A 26,470-nucleotide genomic window follows, 5' to 3' on the forward strand; every position below is an offset into this window, starting at 1 on the left:
TTCAGCTGCCCTATCCATTAAAGGCAAAATGGCCAAAAAGGAGACTAGGCATTGGTCAAAAATGTATTTTAAAAAAAGTAGGTTGATACTTCTCTTGTGGTTCAAGATAAAGACCCTTTTGGGCAGCACTTTTACAATGCAGTAGTTTCACTTTACGCAAAGATGTGTGAGTGATAACTATTACCATACTTTACAATCAATAGGTTGAATCAAAGTGTTGTGCTTTCTTTCACTAAAAGCCTTAACCTTCTCTAGCTGTTTAAAATGTAGAAAACACTACAATCAGCCAAAAGTAAAACACTTTTCACTCAATGTCTCACCTTCTTCACTGTTCTTTATGAAATTAAAAGCAATCACAGACTCATTAAGATACATTATAAACACAGTAAATTAGCTATTTTAATCATATCACTTATTACAATAAATTATCCATGGACATGGAATATTATACCCTAACCTTATATTAATATAACTATCATAATGACCTCTCCTCTAGCACCACACTGTGGCCAAGAAGTATAAAGACTGTAATACAAACTATTTCAACAGTATCAAACTCCAGCTACTATTAAGCCAAATACTTAATATACTTTAGATTAATTAAGATAACATCATAAATAGGTGAATACATTATTTACAAAAGACTCAGATACACAGCAAAAGAGATTTTCAATTTTTATTGACTTTTTGGACAATTTCTTTTCCAGTGTCATCCATATCCGTTCACTTCAATGGTATTTGCATAATCTTTCATTCAATGCTAGGAAGATATAAACCAAGGTAGACTGATGCTAGATGTTGAAAAGCAGCTAGCAAGCTAAATCTGCACTCCTCTGGCAAATTAAACTAATTACAATAACTAGGGGGCCATTAATGTTCCCAGAGCTTTTAAAGGAACATTTAATGTACCCTCCAGCTGTCCATTTAAAATGCACCTAGACATCATCCCTATCTGGTTTGTATCTTTCTAGTTGTAAGGCTGATAAAAAGGGCCATTGCTATGTAACAGAACAATCTGCATAGCAACTGGAAGACAAAGGGACTGGACACTGACCCGATACAGAGGATGAGAAACAGGACATCACTAGACAGATAGTTGGCACAAGATGGTCTGCTGTTTTGCTCATAAACGCACAGTCATTATTTTTTGTAGAGTGATTTTACTTTTGAATGTCAAAAGAGTTCATTCGATAGTTAGTGTGAGGTTTGATACGTTGGAGCTCTCGGCCTAGTGTTGTAAGACGTTTAGTTCTGGCATGATCTCCAAGCATCTGGCAGTTTGAATGTGTTGCCATTCTGCAGTGGCTGAAACCGCTCCCCCCCCCTTAATTAAGTATACCATTTCATAAGGCTACAAGGTACGTGCCACTACATGACCATATCCACAAAAGCACAGCTAAGCAAATGGAAAGATGTGACAGAGGACAACCACTACAGAGAGCCTGAGGGCTAAAGACTGACAAATTTCACTCAGCTACATGAGTAAAAGCAGGAAGGGGGTGGGTTACTGAAACAGCTGGCCCCTCGATGGTCAGGCATCATGTCTGGACATGTCACCAGCAGTAATTAAATCCCTTTCCCCCCACCCTGCGAAGGCAACTAAGATAAGGGCAGCTCGAAAAAAACAGATGTCTGGCCACCTTTAAATTTGGTATAACAGTTCAAACCACAATGAAATGTCAGGTCTAATCAACACAAATGTCAGTCTTGTACAGACTGGAGACTTAACCGCAACATCTGTCACATTTTCTTTTCTTTTTTTTTTAAGCGTAGGACAGTTTCTTTAATGCAGATACAAAGCTCACAAGTCAATTACAGTATCTGAAAGCACTTTTAGACTGATGACTCTGCAGGCGCAGACCGGGTTAAGTACACAGAGAAGGATGACGTTCTCAGAACTGAAGACTTTAGGGTCAGCGGTCAGTCCAGGTCAGGAGAAGGAACAATGAAGGGGAAGATTGTGTCCGGTTCACTTCAGGCCCATCTGTAGCAGCACGGCTTAGAAGCGCTTGGGTCCCCAGGGAGAGGACTTGGTTGCCACTGGGGCTCCAAAGCTGGGGAAATCTTCTGAGCTGCTCATATCAGGGGCCTAAAGTGGAAGAAAAGGAGATTAAGAAAGGAAGGTGCGACCAATTCTCGTTTCAAACAGTCTAAGGCTTGTGGGTAAAAACTCACCTTCTCATTGCCAGTGGCCCAGGGAGCCTCCCTCACCACAAAGCCTTTGGATGGTCCACGTTGTTCATCCATGGAGGAAGCACTACCCCCATGAGGTCTCATGTAGGCCATCTTTGCCTCATTCTCCACAACATCTGCCAACTGGGAATATAGGGAAATGGTTAACGTCAAATGCATTTTAACACCTGCAAATGCAAACAATTAACATTTTTAGAGCGCAGGAAGCTTACAAATTCCTCTTCCAGGTTAAGCAGGTGATCGATGGCTTCATCCACAAGCTCAGGGCGACCTGTGACTGTCACAATGTTCATGTCTGCAGCCCCGCTCTGGGGGAACCTGAGATCAACCTAAAAGAGATAGATACCAAGCCATGTCAAATACTGGATACTCAAAGTGACAAGAAAAACTAAGAAGGGGACAAATACAACACAAGTTTTTTTCCCCATTAAAAGCATGCATGTTAACCGCTCAGGTATCCCTGCTAAGGCAATTATCTTGACCTGTCATACAGTGCAGGGTTACCATGGATCTAACCCTGAATTTTATTTTGAACACCTACAGAAATTAAGAAAAAGCCTGTTGCAAAGTAAATTCAAGTCTGGCTGTAACAACTAGACATTACATGGGATTATAATCCCCATCCATTGAACCAGCGCTAGTTGGGAGTCATCTATAGCCCATGATGAACCAGTCTGAACCAAAAATGTGCAACAGAAAACTCCAAATAAACTTGAGTTGATGTGAATTACATCATACATTCTGAAAGTGCATGAGAGATGAATGGCACTGATCTGCATTAGGCTTTTTTTTTTTTTTTTTTTTTTTAAGATAGAGAAACTGAAGACGTAGGACTAATAAATCTGCATTAGCCTAAAGCTGTTGAAATGTGCTGTTGGTCCTGGTTGTTCTTCATGGCCAATCGATGTGATTATTTTCAGATTCTAACTTTGGTCGAGCGCACGGACCCCAGTAAACAGTTAGTTGAAACTTAATTGTACTGAAAACTGACATTCCAAACTACTTATTTGGTAATTCCTTGTATGTGCAAAATTAAAGAGGATCTTTTTAAGTTGTACATAAGAGCTGTAAGGGGTGAGAGGTACACTGTTGTGAAGCAGGCTTTCTCTGGTGTGTCTTACTCTAGTTTATATCCCATCCTGTCCTGTAGCCTCACCTTAAACTCATCCATGATCTTGCGGATGCCCTTGCCGCGGGCTCCTATGATGCGGGCATGGACCCTGCTGTCCAGGGTGATGTCCTCAGAGATCATCTCTTCAAGCTCATCAACAATAGCCTGGATAGCATCTCGTGCTGCTATGGCTTTGTGCTCATACCCTGTAATAGTTATCTGATCCTGTGGACAAACAGCAGAAACATTTATCTCATTTATTCTTTAACAAAAATATATTCTGCTATAGCTTCTATGACAATAGCTAGCTCAATTATGGTTATCACAAGGGGACACTAGTTACCGGTACATTAAAGATATTTAGCACCACCTGCTGTGCTGATGGTGAACATACACTTATTAGCATTATTCTTTGAATATAATAAGTTCTGCAAAAGCACCATACCTGGTTTTCATCATTCTTCTCTGGGAACTGGATGTTAACATCATGCTCAGTGCGGATGTTTGTAATAATGGCCCCTTTGCGGCCGATGATTTTGGGGTGATACTTGGGATCCACAGTGATGGTCAGCTTGAAGCTCCTTAGTGCCTGCAGTGGGGGCGATGTAAACGATTCTCTGGATTAGAAATTGAGTGCTTTTGACACTTGAACTAATTCCTACTCCTGCTACAATTGCTGTGAAAAGTTAATAATTAAATTGTCTTCTCCTCCAAGGTTATAGTGTGTGTGATGGCCTTACAGGTCAACTTAAAGATAGCTTAACTGCCTCAGGATTGTATGTGAATCATAAACACTGCTTCAACAACTAACAAAAATACTTCCCTCCCCTTTCCCTCAGTTGATGGAGTTGATGGATACATTCAAGACTGCAAATAATACTAACCCGATCTTCCTGATCGGCCTGCAATTCTTTGACACGCTCCAAGAGGCCCTCTTTGGCGCGGTCAAGGTGGTTGGCCAAGCCGGTGATGGCGATTTTATCAGACTGCTGGTCAGGAGCAGGCACTTGAATATTAACCTGGAGGAAAACATGATATCATCATATAGTTAGCAGCAGAATCGAAAAGCTTGTGTACCCCTTTGCCAACACAGAGTGTGTATGACACATACCTCAAATTCATCCATCATCTTGCGAATTCCACTTCCTTTCTGTCCAATGATGTAGCGATGAAGCTCAAAAGGCACTTCTACCTCAATAGTCACAGGAACCAAGGCCTGAGGAAAGAAGACAGATGAGGATCAAGACGATAGTTTGGGCCATTTATATTATGCTCTGTTACAATACATTCATTTTAGCCAATGTCACTTTCCAAAAAGGACCTCAGACGATAACAAACAGCCATGTGAATACAAAAACACTAACCTTCAAAGACTCAACAGCAGCTTCACAACGCTCTTTGCGTCCAGAAATCACGATAACGTCGCACTTTTTGGGTGCATTTGGATCAACAGGTTCCTTCACTTCACCGTTAGCTTCTCCATTCTCCTGAACGGGGGCCTCTGCAGGAGGTGCTGACTCCTGTTTACCTTGTGGATCCTCACGCTCTGGGAACTTAATCTGTACACTGTGATCTCTGGTGATCTGCTGGATCCTTGAGCCTTTGGGACCCATGATAGAGCGGTGGAACTTCTGAGCAATCACACACTCAATCGTCACTTGAGCATCCTGGAAATGATAACGTTCAAATGGGAGAAAAAAAAAAAAAAAAGGGAAATTGGTTAAATTTGAAGCTGATGTCCAGAAAAAACTAAAAAATAATTAGAAATCTACTTCACAGAGCAGAAACCTGCATCTACTTACCAAGTCCTCAACAATCTCCTGCATGCGCTTTTTGGCTGCTTCCACACATTCTTTGGCTCCTTTGAGGGTGACCTTTTCACTCTGAGAACCTGTGCGAGGGAAGCTCACCATCACACCTCCATACTCATCAGCAAGGTCCCGGAGGACTTGGCCACGTCGAGACACAAAGTAACGATGGTGCTTTGGATCAACAGTCATAGTGTCCTCTACCACGTTGTCCTGTAAGCAGAGGGTAAATATGTTGAATACTCGGACAGTGAATGAGGCAAATGTCCAATCCATCTTATTCTGTCATGTTTATAAAACTAATATCAAGGGGCTTACCAAGCTCTTAATGAGTTCCTCCAGCTCCTTCTGGGCCTCCCGCACTGCTTCCTCAGTACCAATCACAGTGATGAGTTCCTGGTCTTTGTCCTCGGCGGTGGGGAAGATGATCCTGGCCCCGGTGCTATCACGAACCTTACGGATGTTTCCACCACCTTTCCCAATGAGGAACTTGTGGTATTCTGGCTTTGCACGCAGCTCGGCAGTGTGACTCTTAGTTTGCTGTAGAAAAGGCATTTCAGAAATATGGTCATTGTATAACCAGTCAACCTTATTAAGAATGGTAAGCACAGAAGATGGTCTATAATTTCAAAGACACGGAAAAGTTTTAATGGGCTTAACATCATTTAATCTTGAGGGAAGCGAAACAAATTTCCCCTATGTACAAGACAGCAGCTATGCAAAAAGCGTGCAGTTTACATTCTGACAGTCGAAAGAAGTTCTCAGCATGTGGTTATGTACAACCACTGAGCTACAGAAGCAGCTCTTTTCATTTTTTGCCCTTCCTCTATGTCCCTGTCAAATGGCTGCCAGTTTAGCGAGGTCAACAGAAGTTCATTTTTATCATCATTAGTGACTTTTACACAAACCTTCTCCTCTGCCAAGGCGAGCAGCTGCTGCTTGGCTTTCTCCACCTCCTCTACGGGGCCTCGGATGGTGACCTTATCAATCCCTGAGCCCTCAGTGGGGAAGTGGATGTGCACGCCGCCACACTCCTCCATGATCGAGCGCACAAAACGGCCCTTTGTCCCAATCAGGGAGTTGTGCAGCTTAGAGGGGATGGAAACCTCCAACTCAGAGATGTTTGCCTGTGTACAAAGCGATATTAACTCAGCATATGTACAAGATTTAGATCCATCTGCCAAACTTTGGAGAAAATAGTACACATGAATGCAGGCTCTTACCAGCTCCTTCTGAATGGCCAAGATGCGATTTCTTGCAGCCTCGCAGTTTGCCTTCTTTCCAATGATGACAATCATCTCAGAGTTGCTGTTCTCAGCAGGCAGGTCAATTTTTGTGTTAGTTTCCTCACGAATCTAGAAAAAATAAAAATCGGTCAAATGGATGTCTAACGGCCCGAAGACATAACTTGTTAATTTACCCTAATAAACCTTACCTTCTTGATATTTGATCCTCCTTTTCCAATTATGTTTCTGTGGAACTGCTTGAAGATGGGCACAGAGACAGAAAAGCTGTTTTCCGCCTGACAAAAGAGAATCAGGGAAAGTTAACACTCAAAAGTAGGTAAGGATGCCAAATCAGTATTTTAGTATTATCAGATAAGTTTATCTGGTTTAGACTCAGGATTGTTAACTCTGCCATTCTCAGGTCAAAACATAGCACCTCATCAACATAACACATGATGTAACTTATGACTGTAACTTAGATGATGCGCACGCACCACACATTCACACTCTGCACATTGACACTTTACACTGTTCATTTTAATATCCTTTACATTTCTCTTTTAAATTATATATTTCTACATTTTACTGTACACATGTTCTTATATAATATTTGAGTGTTTTTATTGCATGGCCTTGCAGAACAGTCATTACATTTGACTGCACATATGTAAGAGCATGTGACAAATACAAATCTTGACTTTTGCTTATTAAAATCATTTGCCTATGCATATTGCTACATCAGAAAACACACAAATTTAGATGCAAAATATTTACCATTTCAGCCACTAGCTTCTGCATGAACTTCGCACATTTTTCCACCTCAGTTCGTGGGCCTCTAAACTGAACGATGTCACTTTTCTGTGCCGGATCAGGGAAGTTGATAATGACCTGGAAAGTAATGATAAGGGTTGATAGATTAAATTTAGTACAGACAAACCATCACCAATAATATACCAGCAGCACAGACAGTTTCCAACTGACCTCTGGGAATTTGTCGCGCACTTCTTTTATCTTCTCCCCTTTTTGGCCAATGATGGCTCTGTGAAAACGCTGTTCAATGATCAGGTCCTTTGTACGCTCATTCTCCTGCAAGAAAAAATAGAAAGTATAATTAACAATGGCACACTCAGTTCCCCATGCCAGCATCTCGTCTGTAAAACTCCAGCGAGAACTTACCATGCGTGACGCCAGCTCGAGCAGCTCCTTCTTGGCTTCCTGCACACCCTGGGGATCCCCCTCAATACGGATCAGGTTGCTCTTCTCGTTGTCAGGAGGGATACGGACAGTCACCTTGTGCAGCTCTTTGATGCGGTTAACTATAAATAAAAAAATCAATACATACTTTTATTGTAACAGTAATCTTGTGCCTTCAAGGAACTGAAATCAGTCAAGAACTAGGACTGTGATTATAACAGAGGGCAATTATCATGAAATGTATGATTCAGATTATGTTGCATGATGAACTTCAATAATAAGTTTTTAATGTTAACACGATACTTACTGTTAACACCTCCTTTTCCAATCAGATGTCTGTGGAATTTGGGATCAACGCTGATCTCAGTGTAGTCCATACGGCTTACCTTTGAGGAGAAAGAACACAAAACATGAATATCATTGGAAAATGGAGTGCATTGTGTTCTTAAAAGTCATTTATCAAAACCAAATCATCATCTTATATTAAACCTCAAGCCTGATTTCAACTTCTGCAGTAGCTCTTCAAGGAGTCTGAACTGTAGCCTTCATTGTTGAAAGCATTCTTCTTAATGAACTTTAAACAAAAGGCAACTGACAAAGGAAGTAGGAAGAAGTAAAAATGTATATATCCCTACCCCTGCTACATTTCTTCTATTAGTTTATAAGTTTATAAATCATTCCAACAAATGTTCACAATTATACACACATGTATCCAAGGTTAGTTTGCCCCATAAAACAAATTAAAATCCCAGTGTATTTACAATCCTAATATCCACCCAGTATTACAAAATATAAAGGAATACCCTTAAAACAACTTTTCCCATATAGCTCTCCAAAATATTTTTTTGTATAGTTTTTTTAAATTTAATAATATTTGTGCTTTGTTTCAGCTCCTCACCCAGCTCATTCCACAACTCCACACTGTACCCTGAAAAGCCCTGTACCCTGTTGGAGCAGAGGTCAAGTTAACCGAATATTTTCCGTCATTGACGGAATTTTTTTTAACAATGACGGAAAAATCTGAAGGCTGTCTGTCATTTTGACGGATTACAATTACCGGGTGTCCAGCGCTCCTTTCTAATTCTCACACAGCACTGTCATTAACCACATGTAAAGCACCTGCAGTAGACCTCCCAGTCCACTTGGTGGCGAGTGTGCATAATTAATTAGTTATTGTTTTGTCCTGTAGGCTATCTGACCTAATGCGCATGGCATGGTTGTCTAAGCTTGTAATAGCTTAACCATGCTATATATCTGGTGTGCTTCAGCACGGTACAGTTCAGTTTTTTTTTTTTTTTTTTTAAGATTTTTTTTGGGGCTTTTTGTGCCTTTAATGGAGCGATAGGACAGTGGATAGAGCTGGAAATCAGGGAGAGAGAGAGTGGGGAATGACATGTGGGAAAGGAGCCACAGGCCGGATCCGAACCTGAGCCGCCCACTTGGAGGACTACAGCCTCCACACATGGCGCACTAACCACTGCGCCACCAGCGCCCCGGTACAGTTCAGTTTTATGGCTGTATCTGACTAAAAATGACTCAAAATAAGACTCAGTCAGTAAAGTAGCATGCTTGAGCTCGCCTGTCTTGTACACTAAGCACGCCTCATAATTACGTAAAGCCATGCATGTGTTATATTACGACGTTATAACAAGAAATTAATGTGCTAAGGCCCGGTTAGTCCTGGAGCAGCGTGAGTGCAGGCCGGCAGTGGAATGTGGAGGGTGGACAATCGTGCATAAGCACGGTATGGGACAACTTTGCTAGTGTGAGTGCGCCCTAAAATTGTTCTGCAAATTAATTGTAACGTGTGATCGACTTGTTTCTATAATCAAGTGCTAAACTAAATAGTTAATAAATAAGTAGGCAATGTCTTAATGTCATAAAAATATATGAAATGGAAATGAGGGATCATTATAGATCATGACAGAAATTTTACGACCCTGTCTGTCAAAATGACAGGCAACAAGAAAGTCTAGCGCAACCTCTGTGTTGGAGTTGATGATTGCTGAATAACTTTCATTGAAATGTAAAAGTATGCAGAAACCATGCAAACATAATACACTGAGATAAGCAAACAGTAGAGTTTAGTTCAGAACAGCAAATAACAAATGAGCCTTTAAACACAGTGTGCTTGCAGTTTCAATGCATAGCTATGAGGCAGATAGCTATGCACAGGCAGACAATCACAGTTGTTGTTGTCTTCAGCTCTATAATTTGTCGTTACATTTCTGAGGAGCTGCACATAAGGCTACGGTGTAGGATAAAGCATCAAGCCTGCAGCTACACCAATTCAAAGCTATTCAACTTCAAGGCCTCCTTTTACAATATCTTCATATATAACAAACAACAACAACATAGGAGACACCATTTTGGTCTGGGTAACTAATGAGTACCAAAAATGTTTTACACTCACCAAATCTGTAACAATGACTTCAATCTGGCCCTGCACCATCTGCACGTCTTTGGTGGGACCCTCCAGGGTGATCTTATCCTCTCCCTCGGTGAACTCGATGTGCACCTGTGTGCAAAAGACACAAAAAAAAGTTACAAAGTGTAATTTAAAAAGGGGGATTTAAAGTGTTATGGTGAAGAAATTCATGATTTAACTAACCTTGGGCATTTGTTGAGTAATCTTGGCCAAGTTCTGCCCCTTCTTGCCAATAATGAAACGATGAAGCCAAGATGGAGCTGTGACCGAGGAAACAGTGTAGCTGTTTGCCTGCCAAAGGAAACATGCTCTTTAAGTAACGCCTCATTACATTTTATAAAAAGGTAACCATGGTTATAATAAAAGGGATTTTTATTTTTATTTGTAAAAATTCACACCTTGGCATAAACTTCAGTGAGGGCCTGACCCAGACGGTCTGGCTCCCCGCGAAGGATGACAGTTTCTGAGCTGCTGTCAGATGGTGGGATTTCAACTGAGACACCAGTTTTCTCCAGGATCTCCTGCAGGGTGTTTCCCTTGGGGCCAATCACATACTTGTGCTGAGACTTCTTCACCTCCACTGCGATGGTGGTGGCACTCTTCTTCTGAAACAGGCAGGGGGTGTTAATCAGGGACAACAAACCTTTAAGAATTAGCCTTAAGCTCAAACACAAACTTTCCTATTTAAAACTTGGAAGAATCCTACCTTCTCTTCAGCAATCTTCTTGATCAAAGCCACAGCAAGGGCCACCTGCTCCTTCTCCCCAGTGATGACAATCTCTGTCTTGTTCACACTCGGAGGGGGGACATTAATGCGGGCACCGGTCTCCGCCATCATCTCTCCTACAACTTTATTGAAGGGTCCGGTGATGAAGGGGTGATACACCTTGTCGATGTTTACCCTCTCCACAGCACGCTTGTCCTAAAAAAGTAGAACATTTGTAACTCATAGGGCAAACCTCAGTGAAACAGCCGCTTGTCCATCTGCTTGGGGAGCCAAACTACCTGCTCAGCAGAGATCAGCAGGATCTCATGCTTGGCCTTCTCCAGGCCCTCCTTGGTACCAGAGATCTTGATCTGGTTGCTGGGGTCGTCAGGTCGTGGGATCTGGATTTTGGTGGCGGTCTTTAGCTCCAGCTCCTGAAGCTTCTCCCCGTTCTTTCCGATGACAAAACGATGGTGCTCTTTGGGGATGGCAACAGTAGCTGAGGCCTTTAAGGGTCAAAATGTATAGTCAGAAATCTTTGCAGCTCATACCGTACATATTTCTAATCAGATCAAGATAAGAGAGTTCCTGACCTGAGTCTGCAGTCGGGACACAATCTCCTTACGGGCCTTCATCACAGCATCCAGCTTTCCAGACACCATGATGGAGAGACCCTGATCTTTAGCCAAGGAGAGTTCCAGATGGGCTCCGGTCTTGTGCATGATGTCCACGCAGACCTTCGCTTGATCTCCTTCCCCAAACTGGTTGATGTCCTTGTACTTGCGCTCCTCGAGTGGAACATGGAAAACCTATTTCATGTGGCCAAACAAAATAGAAAATTAATTATCAGTTGAGACCGCTGTAATAATACAGGCAGAAATTGTTCTGAGACAAGAATACAGCATGCAAACAAATTGTTGGGTTAGCCATTAAAACATATTAAAGGATAAGAAGGGAGATAAAACTAAGGTTTCACTGAGAGGCAAGCAGGTTGGAAGGTGGAGTCAGTATCTTTTTCCCTAAAAAAATGAAATCTAGACAAAGGTGATGTCACTCCATCATCCATCACTTATGGGCCTCTACACATGTGTGGTGGTGACTGTGTCTGCAGAGACCCTGTCCTGAGGTCCTCTGCCTGGATTTTCATGTTTTTTTTGGTAGACTCGGGACATTTCTGTTGGGGAGCTGGTGTGTTCACCCCCAGCCAATGATAGCGCGCAGGTGAGTAGATACTTGGCTTTTTTTCCTTCTTCGATCTTATAAAAAAGGGACATACTAAGCAAAGCATATTAAGGTCATAATTCATGTTCAACAGCCTCCTAACTCACTATCAATAAGCAGAAATAAGGAGGGTATTGAGGGCAAACTCTTAACTATAAATTATTGTCATGTAGAATAAGCACGTAATGACTAATAAGCAGCCAGTATGCTTCTAATTAGCATGAATTAATATTGCGACACTAATCTAATGTAGCAGAGTAGTGCATAAAAAAAATGATTTCTAGTACAACGTATGCCTCAGTTAAACTTATTTTTCTTGTGCCAGATTAAAATGGAGCAAGCCAACTTGAAACACCTGATCACAGATTCAGACTTAATATTACTCCAATATTGGAACCATGCATTTAGATTTGTTTTTAATAAATGATGAACCAAAAGTTTTCTTATGATGTCTATAAAGAATAGTATTTCATATATTTAATCAGACACAAGGGTTTAACACTTCTTTAATCTTTGTATTCACCAGATTGTACTTTGTGTGTTTCTTGTAGGTAAATGCCTGTGTGCACTTTTCGTATATCAGCTCAAATGATTTATATTCTTGGCTTGCATCTGCTAGCACTTCCCAGTTAAATCTTAGCATGTCTAGTTTGGTGACCTTGCATAATTCCCCATCACACCTCGGCCTTCCTCCAGTCTAAGCAGAGGTCTAATCAGCCAGATTAACTGGAAACACCTGTGTGGGGAGATGAGGCATTAGGCTCTAATCGCCAGCAAGGAGAAAACCACGTCAGACAGACAGACGTATCAATTCCTCCACCAACAGGGCTTCTATTTACTGTGGTGGAATACATTAGACACACTGCATTTCTTATACAGGGCAGTGAACATCTTATATTTCCTGCTACTACGGCCACTTATACACCTTCACATATCCGGTGAATCATCTGGACTGGGGACAAAGCTCTCACAGCTACAATAATAAAAATGCATTTTAAATACCATTAAAGAAAATTCATCTTCATCGAACTTATATGGTTGAATATTTTTTCTGGCCTACATGATTCACATAATGTTTTAACTAAGTATTACTTCATACATTCATTTTGTTTTTATAAGTTGGCAAATCAAAAATTCTCTCGCATGTCTGTATTGCATTGAAAGTTTTGGAATGAATTCAGACAAGTTTGATGAAATCTGCAAGCCCCAGCTCATTCTCTGAAAGTCTGCACAAAGCCTGCTAAGGCTCCATGTGGACTAGGTAAACACTGCTTTTGGACAGCCCTCAGCAATCGCAGAAAACGAGTTTGCAAAGTCAGCAAGTCTGTAAGACCAGTGGAGAGATCCAAATATCTGGATTGAGCCATATTGAACATGTTGAAATAAGTTATGTGGGAGGGTGAAAAGGGTGAAAGGTATACTGGGTAAAATTATGGTAACACCACCTGAAGAGGTGCATGTGAAAACACTCATCAAACAATATGTGGAAGTAACTTTGAAGATGTTCTACCTGGGTGATAACAGAAGACTTGAGTGGACGAATCTTTGTCCAGGCGTTAGCAGTTTCCTGGGTGCCCTCAGGTGAGGCCGCCTTCTCAGGCAGAGGTGGGAAGGCGTCCTTGTAGGTAGGAAGGGCATCCTCCTCCTCAACAGGAGCAGTGGCTACTGCCGCACCAGCAACAGCTATAAAAAATAAGAACAACAATTTGAGTCCAATTTGTGATGGCAATCTTACAAATCAAGCGAAGCCTTAAAAACCAAAAGTACTCACCACCACTCTGCTCTGGCATGAGCCCATTGCGGTGCTCATTGAAGCTTTCCTGCGTAAGTACAGCGACTGAGCTCATGGTCAAAATCCCACGTTAACAGAGTCCGAGAGTGCCACTGAAAATAAAGTTTATATCCGTTAAACAAAAAGAGTATACTTTATAAAAGCCCTAAAATATATTTCCTCAATCATCAGTGAAGGAATCCTAACAGTCATATTTCCTTCTGAAGGTGGAGCAGTTTAGATGTTTGAGAGGTTTCTACTTTTGCTTTTTTTTTTTCCTCGTCTTTCTTCATCTATATTTGAAAGGGCTGGGTGAGGAGGACATGATGTCACACACCTAAACAGAACAATAAGAATAAAGTTGTTTGTTTACTTCATGAGCACTGCCAATCACGTGATTAAACCAAGCCCAGAAACACCCGACAAAGCAGATCAGATGAATTTTAAAGTGGACTTGTTAGAACAACAACAAATGTTTTCTTATTCTGTTGTAAATGTGCAATATTTTAGGTAACTACTTAATGTTTGTTACCAAGTCAGTCAATGATATGCTGAGTACTTTTCAAAAAATTGATTCATGGGGTTATGAATGTATACTACCAAACTGATTAGGCAACTTCCCATGTGATAATCAATTAGTCATCATCAGTCCTATTTGTATTTTGTTAAATTAATTCTAGGGAAAACAGAGAAATACATTCAAGATTTGATTATTTATTATCATCACTATATATTTAATTTCTTCATGATAGCTAATAATAGATAAAGACAGCCATGTTTGAAAGGTAGAGTGTCACATGCTCAGGTATGCAAGGTTATCGTCGGTGGACTTTGAGGTTTTAACCATTATCTAATCTACCTTTATCAAAACAAACCATGTGCCTCAGAGGATAATCACACTTGTTGTCACTCTACCTTTGCAGCACTGTTTTTATATATGTGCCGAGATGATGAGCGGTGAGTAAAGAGATAATACTTTGCACCACAAAGAAAACACTGGTGTGGCCAGGGTGACAGCTAAAGGACATTTTGTCTTCCAGAAGAAACCAGTTTGACTTCTGTTCGACTGTCTTTAGCCAGTGTTTCTCTGTGAAGCGTTTCTAAGTGAGTGAACTCTGAGGTTAAGAGGATTTTTCCCCCGATGACCCCTCTGTATGTCCATGTTGGAGAGGATTAAAGCACCAACATGAACCTCAGATACCCTGTGTAGGATCTTTAAACCAGAATAACTCTGAGAAATAAACCACAGAGCCAATTCTCCTACCTATGCAGTTTATAAAAAGGAGAAAAAACAGACATTGTAATATCCGAGTTAAACAAATATTGTCAGTGAAACTTAATACAACATCAGGAGTCACTGCTCTGCTTTTCTGGCTGGCAGAGAAACCTAAATTCTGGCCAACAAGAGCAGAAGAATGTGAAGAGTTTTCGGGTGGATTTTGCCCCCAAGCATGCCTGAAATTCATCTGTAGGCCTGAAAAGCAAACCCAGAGAGATCTCACATAGAGCTGGCTGATACTACTTTCCCCTCATTCAAGGAACAATGGCAGGACATTCATGTAAAGTTTTTAAGATGGTGGTGGTCAGTTGCAGGCTGTTTCTCTCTCTCCTACACATTTTGGTGAACCCCTTCAGTGGCCTCTTCCTTGTCAGGCTTCATAAACTTAAGGCTGCCCTGGACTCATTACTGTTTGCAGATCCTGTTGCCAGTTTAAGTCAACTTAGACCCTTTATGTAAGACACTGGCATGATTTAGCATTTTTAACCCCCACCCAACCCCCAAAATAAGGATTTAAACAAGTTATGTGATGTGTTGTCAGAAGAGTTGTTCATTATGGTACTTAATGGATTTCATCTTTTGGAAATGTGGACAAAATTGAAACATCATCACTGAGGTGTTGGAGGTATGCAGTCCCCAAATTGTCACCCAAGCTGGGGGAACACGCCAAGGACACACATTACTTAACAGGTTACAGTATACTCATTTAAACTTCAGTTTCTTCCTTAATTAAAAAGTGAGTAAACTATAGTTTTTAAGTGTAATGACTAAGGATTTTCAATGTTTTTTTAAACAGGCTAGAATACATAAAAGGCTTGCTGCTTGGGCTAATATAAATATATTTACAAAGTGGGCGTAATGTTAAGTACTGGAAAATATATCCATGTGTCAACAAGTCTTAAGTTAAGGGGGACAGAGCCTTCTCCATAGCTGCCCCCTCCCCCTGGAACTCACTCCCTACACACATTCAACACTGCACCGACCCTCCTACTTTCAAATCACTTCTCAAAACTCACCTCTTTAAACAAGCTTTTAATGCATGATTGTGATGTATTTTCTGTTTTCTGTAGTTTTACCTTTATTGTTGTTTTCTTTATGATTTGTGTGTAATGTTGCAATGTCTGTCCTTACTGTGCTGTTCTGTTTTTGTGTCTTTGAGATTTTGAAAAGCACTTATAAATAAAATGTATTATTATTAAGTTAATGGAAGCCCTTTACTTAAATGGTCTCAATTTTAGACCATTTACAATGAATAACAATGTGTGATCGCTACACAAGACTGTGGGACAAAATAAATATTTTTAATGTCATGGCTTTTGTTCCGACAGATCTTACACCTTTTCTTCAGCATTAATGTTAACAAGCGAAGAACAAGGCGCAACTTGCGCTAAATGTTAAAACATTTTCACAAACAAAAGTGCAGAAGATTCTTCCTGCAAAATCATAATCATATTTCAGTTATACAAAGCCAATTTTCGAGCTGTGGTTTGTGTGCTGAACAAAACAGTATGCTGCTAATTACTTAAGACGGTATTAGTGTCACTGCTCACAATGCTAATAGTTGTCAGAACTTACCAGCTAAATGGTCAGTTACCAGTTAATCCGTCCTGTAAAGAAGCAAGTTCCCGTCAGCCTGCCAGCTTTTGCCTAGAGACCACAAAGAGAAGGGATCAGCTGAATCTTTAAAAAAAAAAAAAAAAAAAAAAACATGGTTTAAGTTTCAAACAAAGATGGAGGCCAAGCTCAGAAAGGCTACTATAGGCTCAAGTCTGCACAAAGGAGACAACTGTTTTCTCAAAAATTAATATAATGAAATACTTTGTGTACGTAATACACAGTATACATAATAAATATCAGTAATGTCAAGTTCTATAGTAAGAGATCATTTGTTAATCTAAGACAACAAATACAGCGCCTAACTTGAACTAATGATTCAGCCGTAATTGAATATTTCTTGATAGTTCCAGTTTAGCGACACCAGGAGGAAAAACACTACGAGATGACCGTCATGGCAGACAACCGAAATTATCCAAAAATTAGGAAGTATTTAAATAAATACTAGGCAAAGAAGAGCATTACTGAAACCTAGTCAAGTATGAAGTGTCACTGGAGCTTGGTCTGCCTTGACAAACATCTGGTTTCTATAATTGGACCCTGCCTAGTTGTCAGACAGAAGGACAAAGCTGGCAATTGATGAAGCTGCTGCGAGTGAAGCAGGTAAACAGGCCATTGCTCCCTTATGCAAGAGCTGGCAGAAGTGAGTGCTCTGTGTTTAAAGGGTGTGATTATTAAAACATGTATGATAATACATGCAATAGTGTGTGTACCAAGAAAAATCTGGATCATTAAGTCCTTTCACATCATTATGTTCACTGTAAGTCTGAACGATAGAGGACAAAAGTGACACTACAATATCTTGTCTTTCTTCTAAAGCAAGTTATTTCAAACAAATGCAGTGTTTCTACATGCTTGAATATGGAAAATCAACATTGAATATAATTTTTTTTTAACTTTAAATCTATTTATCCAAGTCCATAACTATATGAGATATAACAATTATGCACAATACTAGTTTTCAATATTATGATAAGGATATAAAGGGTAATAAACTAATAAGTCTGTAATAGCATGTTTCTTGATAATCCAAATAAATTAAGCATTTTTTAACCACTACATTTGCAACAATTACTCTGAGGGCAGCTGGTACCTAGCTTGAGTTTCATCTGACTGCATAAAATAGTGTTAGAGTGTAAAATGTACACACATTGCTGAGTGACAAAGCAGTGTTTGCATAGAATATTTTTTCTTATTGCAATAAATTCAGACCTACTTGATGAGAAAGCTGATATTGCGATAACACTGTTTATCAGATTATTTGTCAGGGACAATACAAGTAGACATTGTTGCATCTAATTAAAGTGCATGTGGTGCAATGTATACAAGACTTCTAGCCGTATTTAATTTGCGGTCCTTTTCCCTGGTAAGGCTTTTGACACACACACGATACAACAACACTGTAAAATAGACATAAAAACTGACAGTAATGCAGACACAGACAGACAGCCACATGCATTAAAATTTAACAGTGAAGCAGACACAGTCAAGCAGATTAAAGGCAGTGAATACAAATTAGAATTAAGAACAATAACAGGAAATTACAAACTAAAGAGGTCAACCTTATTATTTGATATGTACTGTGCAGACCTACACAAGTTCGCAGCTCTTTCAGATGTTGCACAGAGTCAAATTAAGCTGTTTGGTAGAGGGTGTGTGATCAGACTAGGTCACTTTATGAATACATAATATGAATGTTCAGGGTGGTGGCTAAAAAGCTACTAATAGATAGATAGATACTTCAAATTCAAAGCATCCAGTAGCAGGTTACAAAGACGTACATGACATGTAACAAATGTTTCATATTAAACCGCAAAACCGACGCCCCCCCTCCCATACATATATATTAAAAAAGATTAAAGAATACCCCTAGATGAATCAAACTTAAACTGTGCAATTAAAAATAGACTTATACAAGAAATGTACATAACCCATGTAGGGATAAAAATATATGTGTGATTTAAAGCAAGAACCTATAAACAGTTGAGGGAAAACATCTGTAATTAGACCTGAATATAAAAAAATACAAAAAAGTGTTGACCTTCTGAAGTTGTGTTGTTTATATATGTACAGCAATGTTTAAAAAAGCAGATAGTGCAGAGTTATCAAAAAACAGACATTAAATAGCAGGCAGTGCAAACATTAAATTAAAGGTGCTATGTAAGTAATTGAGGTGATCAACTAGAGGCTGACTCTTGGGACAGCTGTGCAGCTGGGAAGAGGAAAAAGGAAGATTTAGGCCAAATGCATTATTTAGTATAACAGTATTGGCACAGACACCTGAATGTGGTAACTACTGACAGGTAAGACTTTTCTACAAGCAGCAGGAGACATTTGACAGATTGTGTGTTTTGCACAAAGCACCACGTCATTGGTGCAGTTGTGTGTTTAACCTGGTGATCAACACCTCACAATCCTGTCAGAGAATAACAGTGGAAACCTCATTAAATTAGCGTCATATTATCTAATCAACGAGGTGGTGAATACTAATGGAGGCTGGTTAAAACCAACATTGAGGTTAGCAGCCGCATGAAAAAAGCCCAGATTAAAGGTTTAAATCTCTGGTTTAAGTGTGGGCGCTAGCTAAACACGATATCTAATTAACTAGCCGACACATCACAGTTAAGAGCTAGCTCTCCCGTCGTGCTGCCTAAAACCACTCAAATGTACCCAAGTCGAGACAAACCAACATTTAAAAAACAGGCAGTCACGTTTGAATACGTGGGATGTTTACTAACATCGATGTGCCGCTATGCAGAAAGTGCTGTGTTCATTAGTGACATCTCTAAATCACCGCGGAGCTAGTTAGCAAACTCGCTAAAAACTTTGACGACTGTGACACGTAGCTCTCCGGCTAACGTGTAGCTTTGGCTGTCTACTCACAACTTCAGCCTGTGTCTTACAGCCAGATCATTACAATAAGCTAGCAGTGGATTCAAGAAGTGAAGGCATGCATACATAAATACGGGTCGTGTTTATTTTTTTTATATATCAATCGAGCCAACGCTGACAGGGTCGTAAGAAAAGTAGAGCTGCAGCCGTAGCTAGCATGTTAGCATACAGTTTGTTCTCGTAGCTCGCTAAGTCCACGTAGGCATACAGCTGAGCAGGGGAGAAATGACACGGAGGCCAGAACATACTGTAACTTCACATTCAAGGCTCACAAGAAAAGCTGTCTCACCAACAAGTCACCACGCTGACACTTAAATGAAAGGCAGAGGTAATGTGAAAAGGCAGTGTAGCTTGTATTGAAGATAAAACAGAGAGGGACTTACTTATTTTTATGTACTCGTCTGCCCTGAAGGTGCAGAAGCTGAGATGAAATTCCACTGGCGAGAAGGTGGGATTGAAGCCTGACGGATATATACCAGAGCCGCCCACCAATCACATCCTCCAACGTCACGTCAGAGAGTCCGGTTACAAATAACTTCTTTGCATTTCCAACAGTGACACAGTCTTGTTTAACTTGGAAAATGTTGTGTGTGCAAACCATGTGTAAGACCTGATTCCTGTTTTATTCTCCACACAATTTTTGTTTTGTTTTTTGTTTGTTTTTTTCAAATCACCTGTAGAGACACTTTTGTCATGGTTTATTTATTATATTTAGCTTTCTTTACACAAATAAATAAAAACTAAAAACCAACAGACACAGATACCCCACAAAAAAACAGGACACAAAGCCGGATATGGCTGTGATAAATAGCCTACAGCAAAGCTTCAGCCTCAACATAGCAGAAAGCAAAGAGTGTATATTATATCTGCTTTTTTAAACATTGCTGTACATATATAAACAACACAACTTCAGAAGGGCAACACTTTTTAATTTTTTTATATTCAGGTCTAATTACAGATTTTTTCCCTCAACTGTTTATAGGTTCTTGTTTAAATTACACATTCATCTAGAGGCATTCTTTAAATCTTTTTTAATATATATGTATGGGGGGGGGCGGTTTTGCGGTTTAATATGAAACATTTGTTATATGTCATGTACTTCTTTGTAACCTGCTACTGGATGCTTTGAATTTCCCTCGGGATCAATAAAGTATCTATCTATCTATCTATCTATCTATTTACTTGTATTTCATTGTTTAGTTACTATTTATTGTTTTAAGAACAAACTAAAACTACACGTTTTGTACAACACTATTTATTTTTGTATAGGCACATGTGAGATTACCTTTATGATTTACAAAGTTCATCTTGGTCTACTTCGTTTTGTACTTTGCCTGTCATTGTGTTGTTATTATTTACTTTTAATAACGTAATTTGTGCGGATTTTAATTGCTTGTTTGTATGAGAGGACCCCATGAAGAGTAGTTGCTATGGTTGTGGGTTATGGGGATCCAAATATATAAATGTCACACCTGAATATCACCCAGCAGAGATTACAATTAAGAAGTGGAAGAATTAAGATGTCTAACGACTGGGCCCCAGAAACTGTGTGTAACAAGATGTATTGCCCTAACCAAGCTAGAAAAACAGGGAGCGCTGGTAGCCTTCCATTCCTTTACAATTGCTTTCTAACCACTAACATACCAAACTTGAGAGTCTGCTGCACAGTATGTGGTAGTTTTGGAGCAACCAAACAAGGCAATCAATGCTTCAGGTTCAATCTTTCAATTACACATTTAAGAGTACCAGCTAATGATATGCTAAAGGGACAATCTTTGGACACAATCAAAAAGCATGACCTATCATGCCCTTTGCTTTATTGCATCTGTGACACATTTCAGAAACATAAGGAAACATTTTGTGTATATTTTCTTTAGATTAGTATAATCTATGTGTAACTTTAAACTGAAATTAATAGTAACCTAGCATTATTTGAACCTTGTTGGATCCTTGCCACCCCCTCCTTTCGCACCACCTCAGGCTGCTCCACACCACGATCAGCCTCCTATTCATTATTTATCACAGTTTTCACATTTCATTTATTTTTCCAGTTTGAGATTTCAGTGGGATTAGATAAATGAGATGATCCCATGCAATACATGTTAATGTAAGACCCAGGCACAGGGGTTGTGAATGTGCATACCTATTGCACATTCACAACAATCCTGCATTTTTCTTCAAGAACAACAAGTTCAGTGAGGTAACCTTTTAAAGGTTTTGTCGTTGCTTGAAGTGAATGAGCACACGACAAAAGGTCAGGGATACCATAACACACAGCAAGTGGACTGCTAAAAACATGCATACAAATACTGTGAATAAGTAAACCTTACCATTGACCTGTAGACATGCTAGTGGGGGGTTATCGGAGCCCCTTCTGATCAGAAACTTTCCAGGAAATCTCTCCTGCCTTAATGCCAAGAACATATACGGCAGGCTTTCCCAACCTTGCGGTCCTGAATCATGTGGGGTCACATGGAATTTGTATTTATTGATTAACCAAAAATATATTGTATATTAGAACATATTGAACATAGGCTACTGTAGCCAATGCCAAAAGAAGAAACTTGCAGAGTTTCTGTCTGTCTGTCTACATTGTGCAGAAATGTCATCCAGCCTTTCTTCCTCTGTCCACAATAATATCCATGAAAAAGCCTAAATGTGCTCTAAGATGAATGTTTACTAGCAACACAATCGAAAAACTACTACATGATTGAAAAAAAAAATTTTTTAACCAAAAAGCTGTATGTGTTTTGGATGTATGGGGTCAGCAGGGTTTTGTTCGGTCAAAGTGGGTTCCTGAGCCCAAAAAGGTTAAGACCCACTGTTCTATGGTGTTACCTTTAAACGGTGTTACATTTAAACTCCAAACACACACAGTGAGAATTGATAACATGAAGGTAACATCAACATCTCAAGATAGTTTGTAAAGGCATAGTTGAGTAATCTTTGACTGAAATCTGTCTGCCCACATATAAAAGCCAGTTCACTGAGTTTGGATAAAGCACTGATACCTTTTTCTCTTTTTTTTTTAATTATTTCATGGCTTAGTCTCACTTGCACTACACACATGTAATGAACCAGTCCAATCAGAAAATTCAATTTTTTTGTCCTTGGGTGGATATAAATCCTGAGATCATTGTCTAACAAATTGTAAATTTACCTGCATGGAGTGAAACAGTGGTTACACATCATAGGTATTGAGACAGTCATAAACCAACATTACTCAGGCTTGTGTAAATCTTCATAGTTCAGGTCAATATCATTGTCACAAAATAAATTTCATGATAATTATTTAACCCACTTTTCTTCAAGAACTAGGTGCATCTTATTCCCTGTTGAAAGATACTCAGTGAAACATCTTAAGTGGTTAAAGGCTAAAATATAAGTCTATAAAGAAATCTCAAGACCCTGAGAAATAAGTTGAGACACATCATTCAATATATTTCAATCTAATTTTGCCAATATCTTCATGGGTTGAGTGAACTAGCTGAGCCAGGACAGACTGCTTCATTGCAGCATTCTGAGACTATTTGTCTTAAATAAAGATCGACTTACTGTCACTGATGGTTGTCATAGATAATGTCAGAGAAGGATGTGAATGAAGCAAGGCATTACCATTCATTGTATTAAAACCTAAACTGTGTAGTGCCTGCTATAACTGCTGGACATGTTCATCTTGTATATACAGCAATTATACCTCATTCATATCTAAACACATATTTACACAATTTCTTAGAGTTTACATATATGTCCATTACAGTTAATTCTATAAACAGCGTACATTTTAAACACTACTCTGCACATAATTGCATTTTGCACCATTAGGTGGATGATAAACAAGTATTCGTCACATCTGTGCTCTGTTGAATAACAATCAAACTTGTATTGAATTGAATCAGATAAAATATATTTATTTCAAACAAATTAATAACTATCTTGTGTAGATCAGAGGCATTTCAAATAACAAAGGGTAATCTTTCAATGATATAGCCTAATGATTAAGATGAGCAGAAAAGCCCTGAGTTTTACATACTTCTACTCAACCATGATGTTCTCAGTTCTTCCCATTTATGGAAATTTGCCTGCTATACTGGAAAGCACCTCTGTTTTTTTTATTTTTTTAAAGCTGCTTCTTTTGTATTCCTGACAGCAGAGAAAGTAGGTGTTCAGTATCTGACTCATAGTGGATAGCAGGAGGTCGCCTAAAAAAGGTCTGGTTTTTAAAAACATTTTTTTCTGTGACAGCCAAAGGTTAAAGGGGGTTAATGGTGAAGTGAGGAGAACAAAATCAAAAAGCAGACTGAAAAATACTCTTAGGTAGAATTGATGTCAAGAGGCAAACGACTATTGTTAAGTGTTAATAATAATTTAGTGCATATAGTTGCACAACATTGTACAGCCTCAAAACAAAACATACTGATCCCTCATTTATTTAATTTGTATAAAAATTACAACACAAGAAAATTAAACTCTCCAAAGCAGGGGTTCATTCAAAGACTATTGAATGCAACACTGTGAGTTATATTTGTGATATAATGATGTCCACTCTTAAAATAATGACTGAAACAGCAGAGTAAACCAGAGTGGTTTAATTATATGTGAGTCCTGTGAAGAGGTCCAGACTTCTTTGAAGATAATGTGCACAGATCTAAACACAGAGCAGTTTATCAGTTCAGACTCCTGGCATCATTTCTCTGTTTGGGGACCATTATTATCTTTCTATGATTAAAGAATGAAAAATAATGAGAAAAACATGAAAAGAGCACTGCTTTCATGCTGATTTAATTACATTTCACAGTGCATTATTTTGACATTTTGTCCCATTATTAAAGAATTTCAGCAGTAATCCAATCATTTATACTTTTAATATTAGCCTATATAATACAGACAAGTCCAACACCACTCTGTATACTCAGATACTCTACTCTGCTATACTCTATACTCTATGAATTGATTTGATATTCCATAAGCCTATTCCAAAAAAACAAATTCAATGCATATACATGTTTTTCTCATTGAATATCATGTATTTCATGTACAGTATTTGGGCCACCTGAAACCTGGACAGGGCTGGCAACATGCTAATCACCAGGAAATGGTGCAGAGAAGATCCTACCATTCATGAAAAATGGCTTGGTAGTGTTGTTGATATATTTGGTATGTAAAGACAAACTATCTGAATTGGTTGAGAAATGGGACAAACTAGGCTGTTATAGACCCACTGTCTTAACTACTGACATTATCCCTTTATTTCAATGTTTTACATCAGTATCATTTTGACTTCTTCATCATTGTTATCTCTATAAAATTGTAAATGAGGTCACTCATTGGGGTCACTGGTTCAAGTCCCGTAGCGGATTAAAAAATGGAAATTGGTTTGCTAGCTGGAGAGGTGCCAGGTCTCTTCCAAAACACTGCCGAGCAAAGCACCGAACCACCAACAGCTCTGGTGCACTCAATGCGTAGCAGTGTGTAGCAGCCCCACTCTGACATTTCTCCACTAATGCAGGTCCATATAGGTTTTATATGTGTGTATTTCGGGCCTATTTGTGTGAGAAGCATTGCTATCAATAACAATAAAAGAGTGTAAACCTGAAATTCTCCTCAGGGATTAATCAAGTATGTAAAAAAAAGTAAAATGGCAGACATGGTATAAAATTTTATTAAGTATTTATCAGACATCTTCATAGGCTCTAACATCTTGTGACTATAATGGAAGTCTTTCAAAAAAGAAACCAGTAGGGGGCGCTGCATTACAATGGCAGAAGTGACCTCTACTTGATAGTAGTTCAATTCTCATATTTATGAACTATGGTTCAATCTAACTCTTAACATTTACGTGCTGCAAAACAATGGATCAATGTGCAACATGTAGCATTATAACCATGATCTGAGGCGTGAGAAAAGACGTAACGGGTTTGGTTTCATGGCACACTTATTCACTTCTATCCACAGTGTTCAGAGAAATTTGTTAGTAAAAGTAGTCTGCTTTAAAGGCTTACGGTGACAACCCGCACCGCTTTCATTTGCCTACATTTGTGGGTCAAACTTGAGTCCACACTTAAATGGAGGCTGTCTTTCTTTGTTATTAAAATCAAATTGAACAAATCAGACCTAACAATCATTTCCCCCCTAGTCTTGGCATCCCTCAGTAGGCCTATGTACGTAAAACACACGTGTCTTCTCCTCAAGACCATACGGGTTTTTTCTTTCCACTAGGCCTCCTCGTTAAACGTCCACAACGTGTAATTTTTCAGGCGGACAAGTTTACTCTCCATCCATCCTTCAGGGCTATTTAAAGTGAAGGAAGGTAAATCTTCACTTCTCAGCCTACAGAACTCATCGAGCACATTTGGACCAATAGCAGCGCACTGTGAACTGTTTTAGCCAATCACAGGCCGGTGTGAGTGCGCACTCCGTTGGACGACGACCATGGCACGGAGTAGAGTCCTCTTCGGTGTAACAAACTTTTAACGTGTCGTTACGGGGCAAAAGGTAAGTTTGAAGCTACTTCATGTGCAGGTTTTTAATTCTCTTTGAAGGCGTCTTTGTCGAAGAAATAACTCGCGTTGAAAGTTTTGCTGTATCGCTTCTCTTCACGTCGGTAAATAGTGTTCCTGTCCTGTCTAAAAATGAAAATAAACCTTCATATACGCAGTGAAATGAGTCTTTGAAGTTGCTCAAAGTTGTTCCGTTGTGTTTTCTCTAGTTTTGAAACGTCGTTAACGCAGACATTTATCTCCTCCTGACCCAGTTAGGCCAACACGCAACGTGACGTTACGCTATTAAATGCAAACCCCACAAGCCGTCGTTTCTTTTTACTTTCGGTAGTTTTTTTCCCCCTCATGTGAACTTCAGTCTACGCTCTTATTGAATGCTACACAAATAGTCCAGGTGAATATTGTACAAATTGAAGGTGTTGCACTAGTCCTAAAACTGTTTGAGAAAGTCAGACTTGTAATAAAAAATGCAAAAACTAGGTTAAACCATGCACCACATGCACTACTAACCAAGTGTCTTGACCGAT

General features: G+C 39.4%; 2 protein-coding genes across 4 annotated transcripts in view; one reads left to right on the forward strand and one right to left on the reverse strand.

Moving 5' to 3' along the window:
* Window positions 1-662: 662 nt before the first annotated feature.
* hdlbpa (high density lipoprotein binding protein a) lies at window positions 663-19,929 on the reverse strand. Of its 3 annotated transcripts, none has more exons than XM_020631183.3 (27): window positions 19,827-19,929; window positions 16,513-16,584; window positions 13,659-13,771; window positions 13,398-13,570; window positions 11,260-11,475; window positions 10,966-11,172; window positions 10,667-10,882; window positions 10,359-10,562; window positions 10,144-10,251; window positions 9,946-10,050; window positions 7,840-7,918; window positions 7,515-7,654; window positions 7,320-7,424; window positions 7,113-7,226; window positions 6,548-6,634; window positions 6,336-6,467; window positions 6,021-6,239; window positions 5,431-5,652; window positions 5,107-5,325; window positions 4,669-4,971; window positions 4,416-4,520; window positions 4,189-4,323; window positions 3,750-3,893; window positions 3,350-3,529; window positions 2,406-2,522; window positions 2,176-2,316; window positions 663-2,089 (listed from the first exon to the last, which is right to left on the reverse strand). In XM_020631183.3, exons 3-27 carry the CDS (start codon window positions 13,732-13,734, stop codon window positions 2,000-2,002), a joined length of 3,837 nt encoding a protein of 1,278 aa, XP_020486839.1. In that variant the 5' UTR covers window positions 13,735-13,771; window positions 16,513-16,584; window positions 19,827-19,929; the 3' UTR covers window positions 663-1,999. The 3 variants fall into 3 exon arrangements, with proteins under 3 accessions (XP_020486839.1, XP_020486822.1, XP_020486830.1); XM_020631166.3 differs by having other exon boundaries at window positions 10,359-10,565; XM_020631174.3 differs by having other exon boundaries at window positions 10,359-10,565; window positions 16,513-16,617; window positions 19,827-19,911.
* Window positions 19,930-25,786: 5,857 nt separating this feature from the next.
* Window positions 25,787-26,470, forward strand: part of farp2 (FERM, RhoGEF and pleckstrin domain protein 2) — a 31,533-nt gene continuing 30,849 nt past the window's right edge. Inside the window, exon 1 of the mRNA XM_065956087.1 lies at window positions 25,787-25,938. The gene's annotated coding sequence lies outside the window, so the exon portion shown is untranslated. The remainder of the gene's footprint in view (window positions 25,939-26,470) is intronic.

Source organism: Labrus bergylta, chromosome 6 (assembly GCF_963930695.1).
Source record: "Labrus bergylta chromosome 6, fLabBer1.1, whole genome shotgun sequence".
NCBI lineage: Eukaryota > Metazoa > Chordata > Actinopteri > Labriformes > Labridae > Labrus > Labrus bergylta.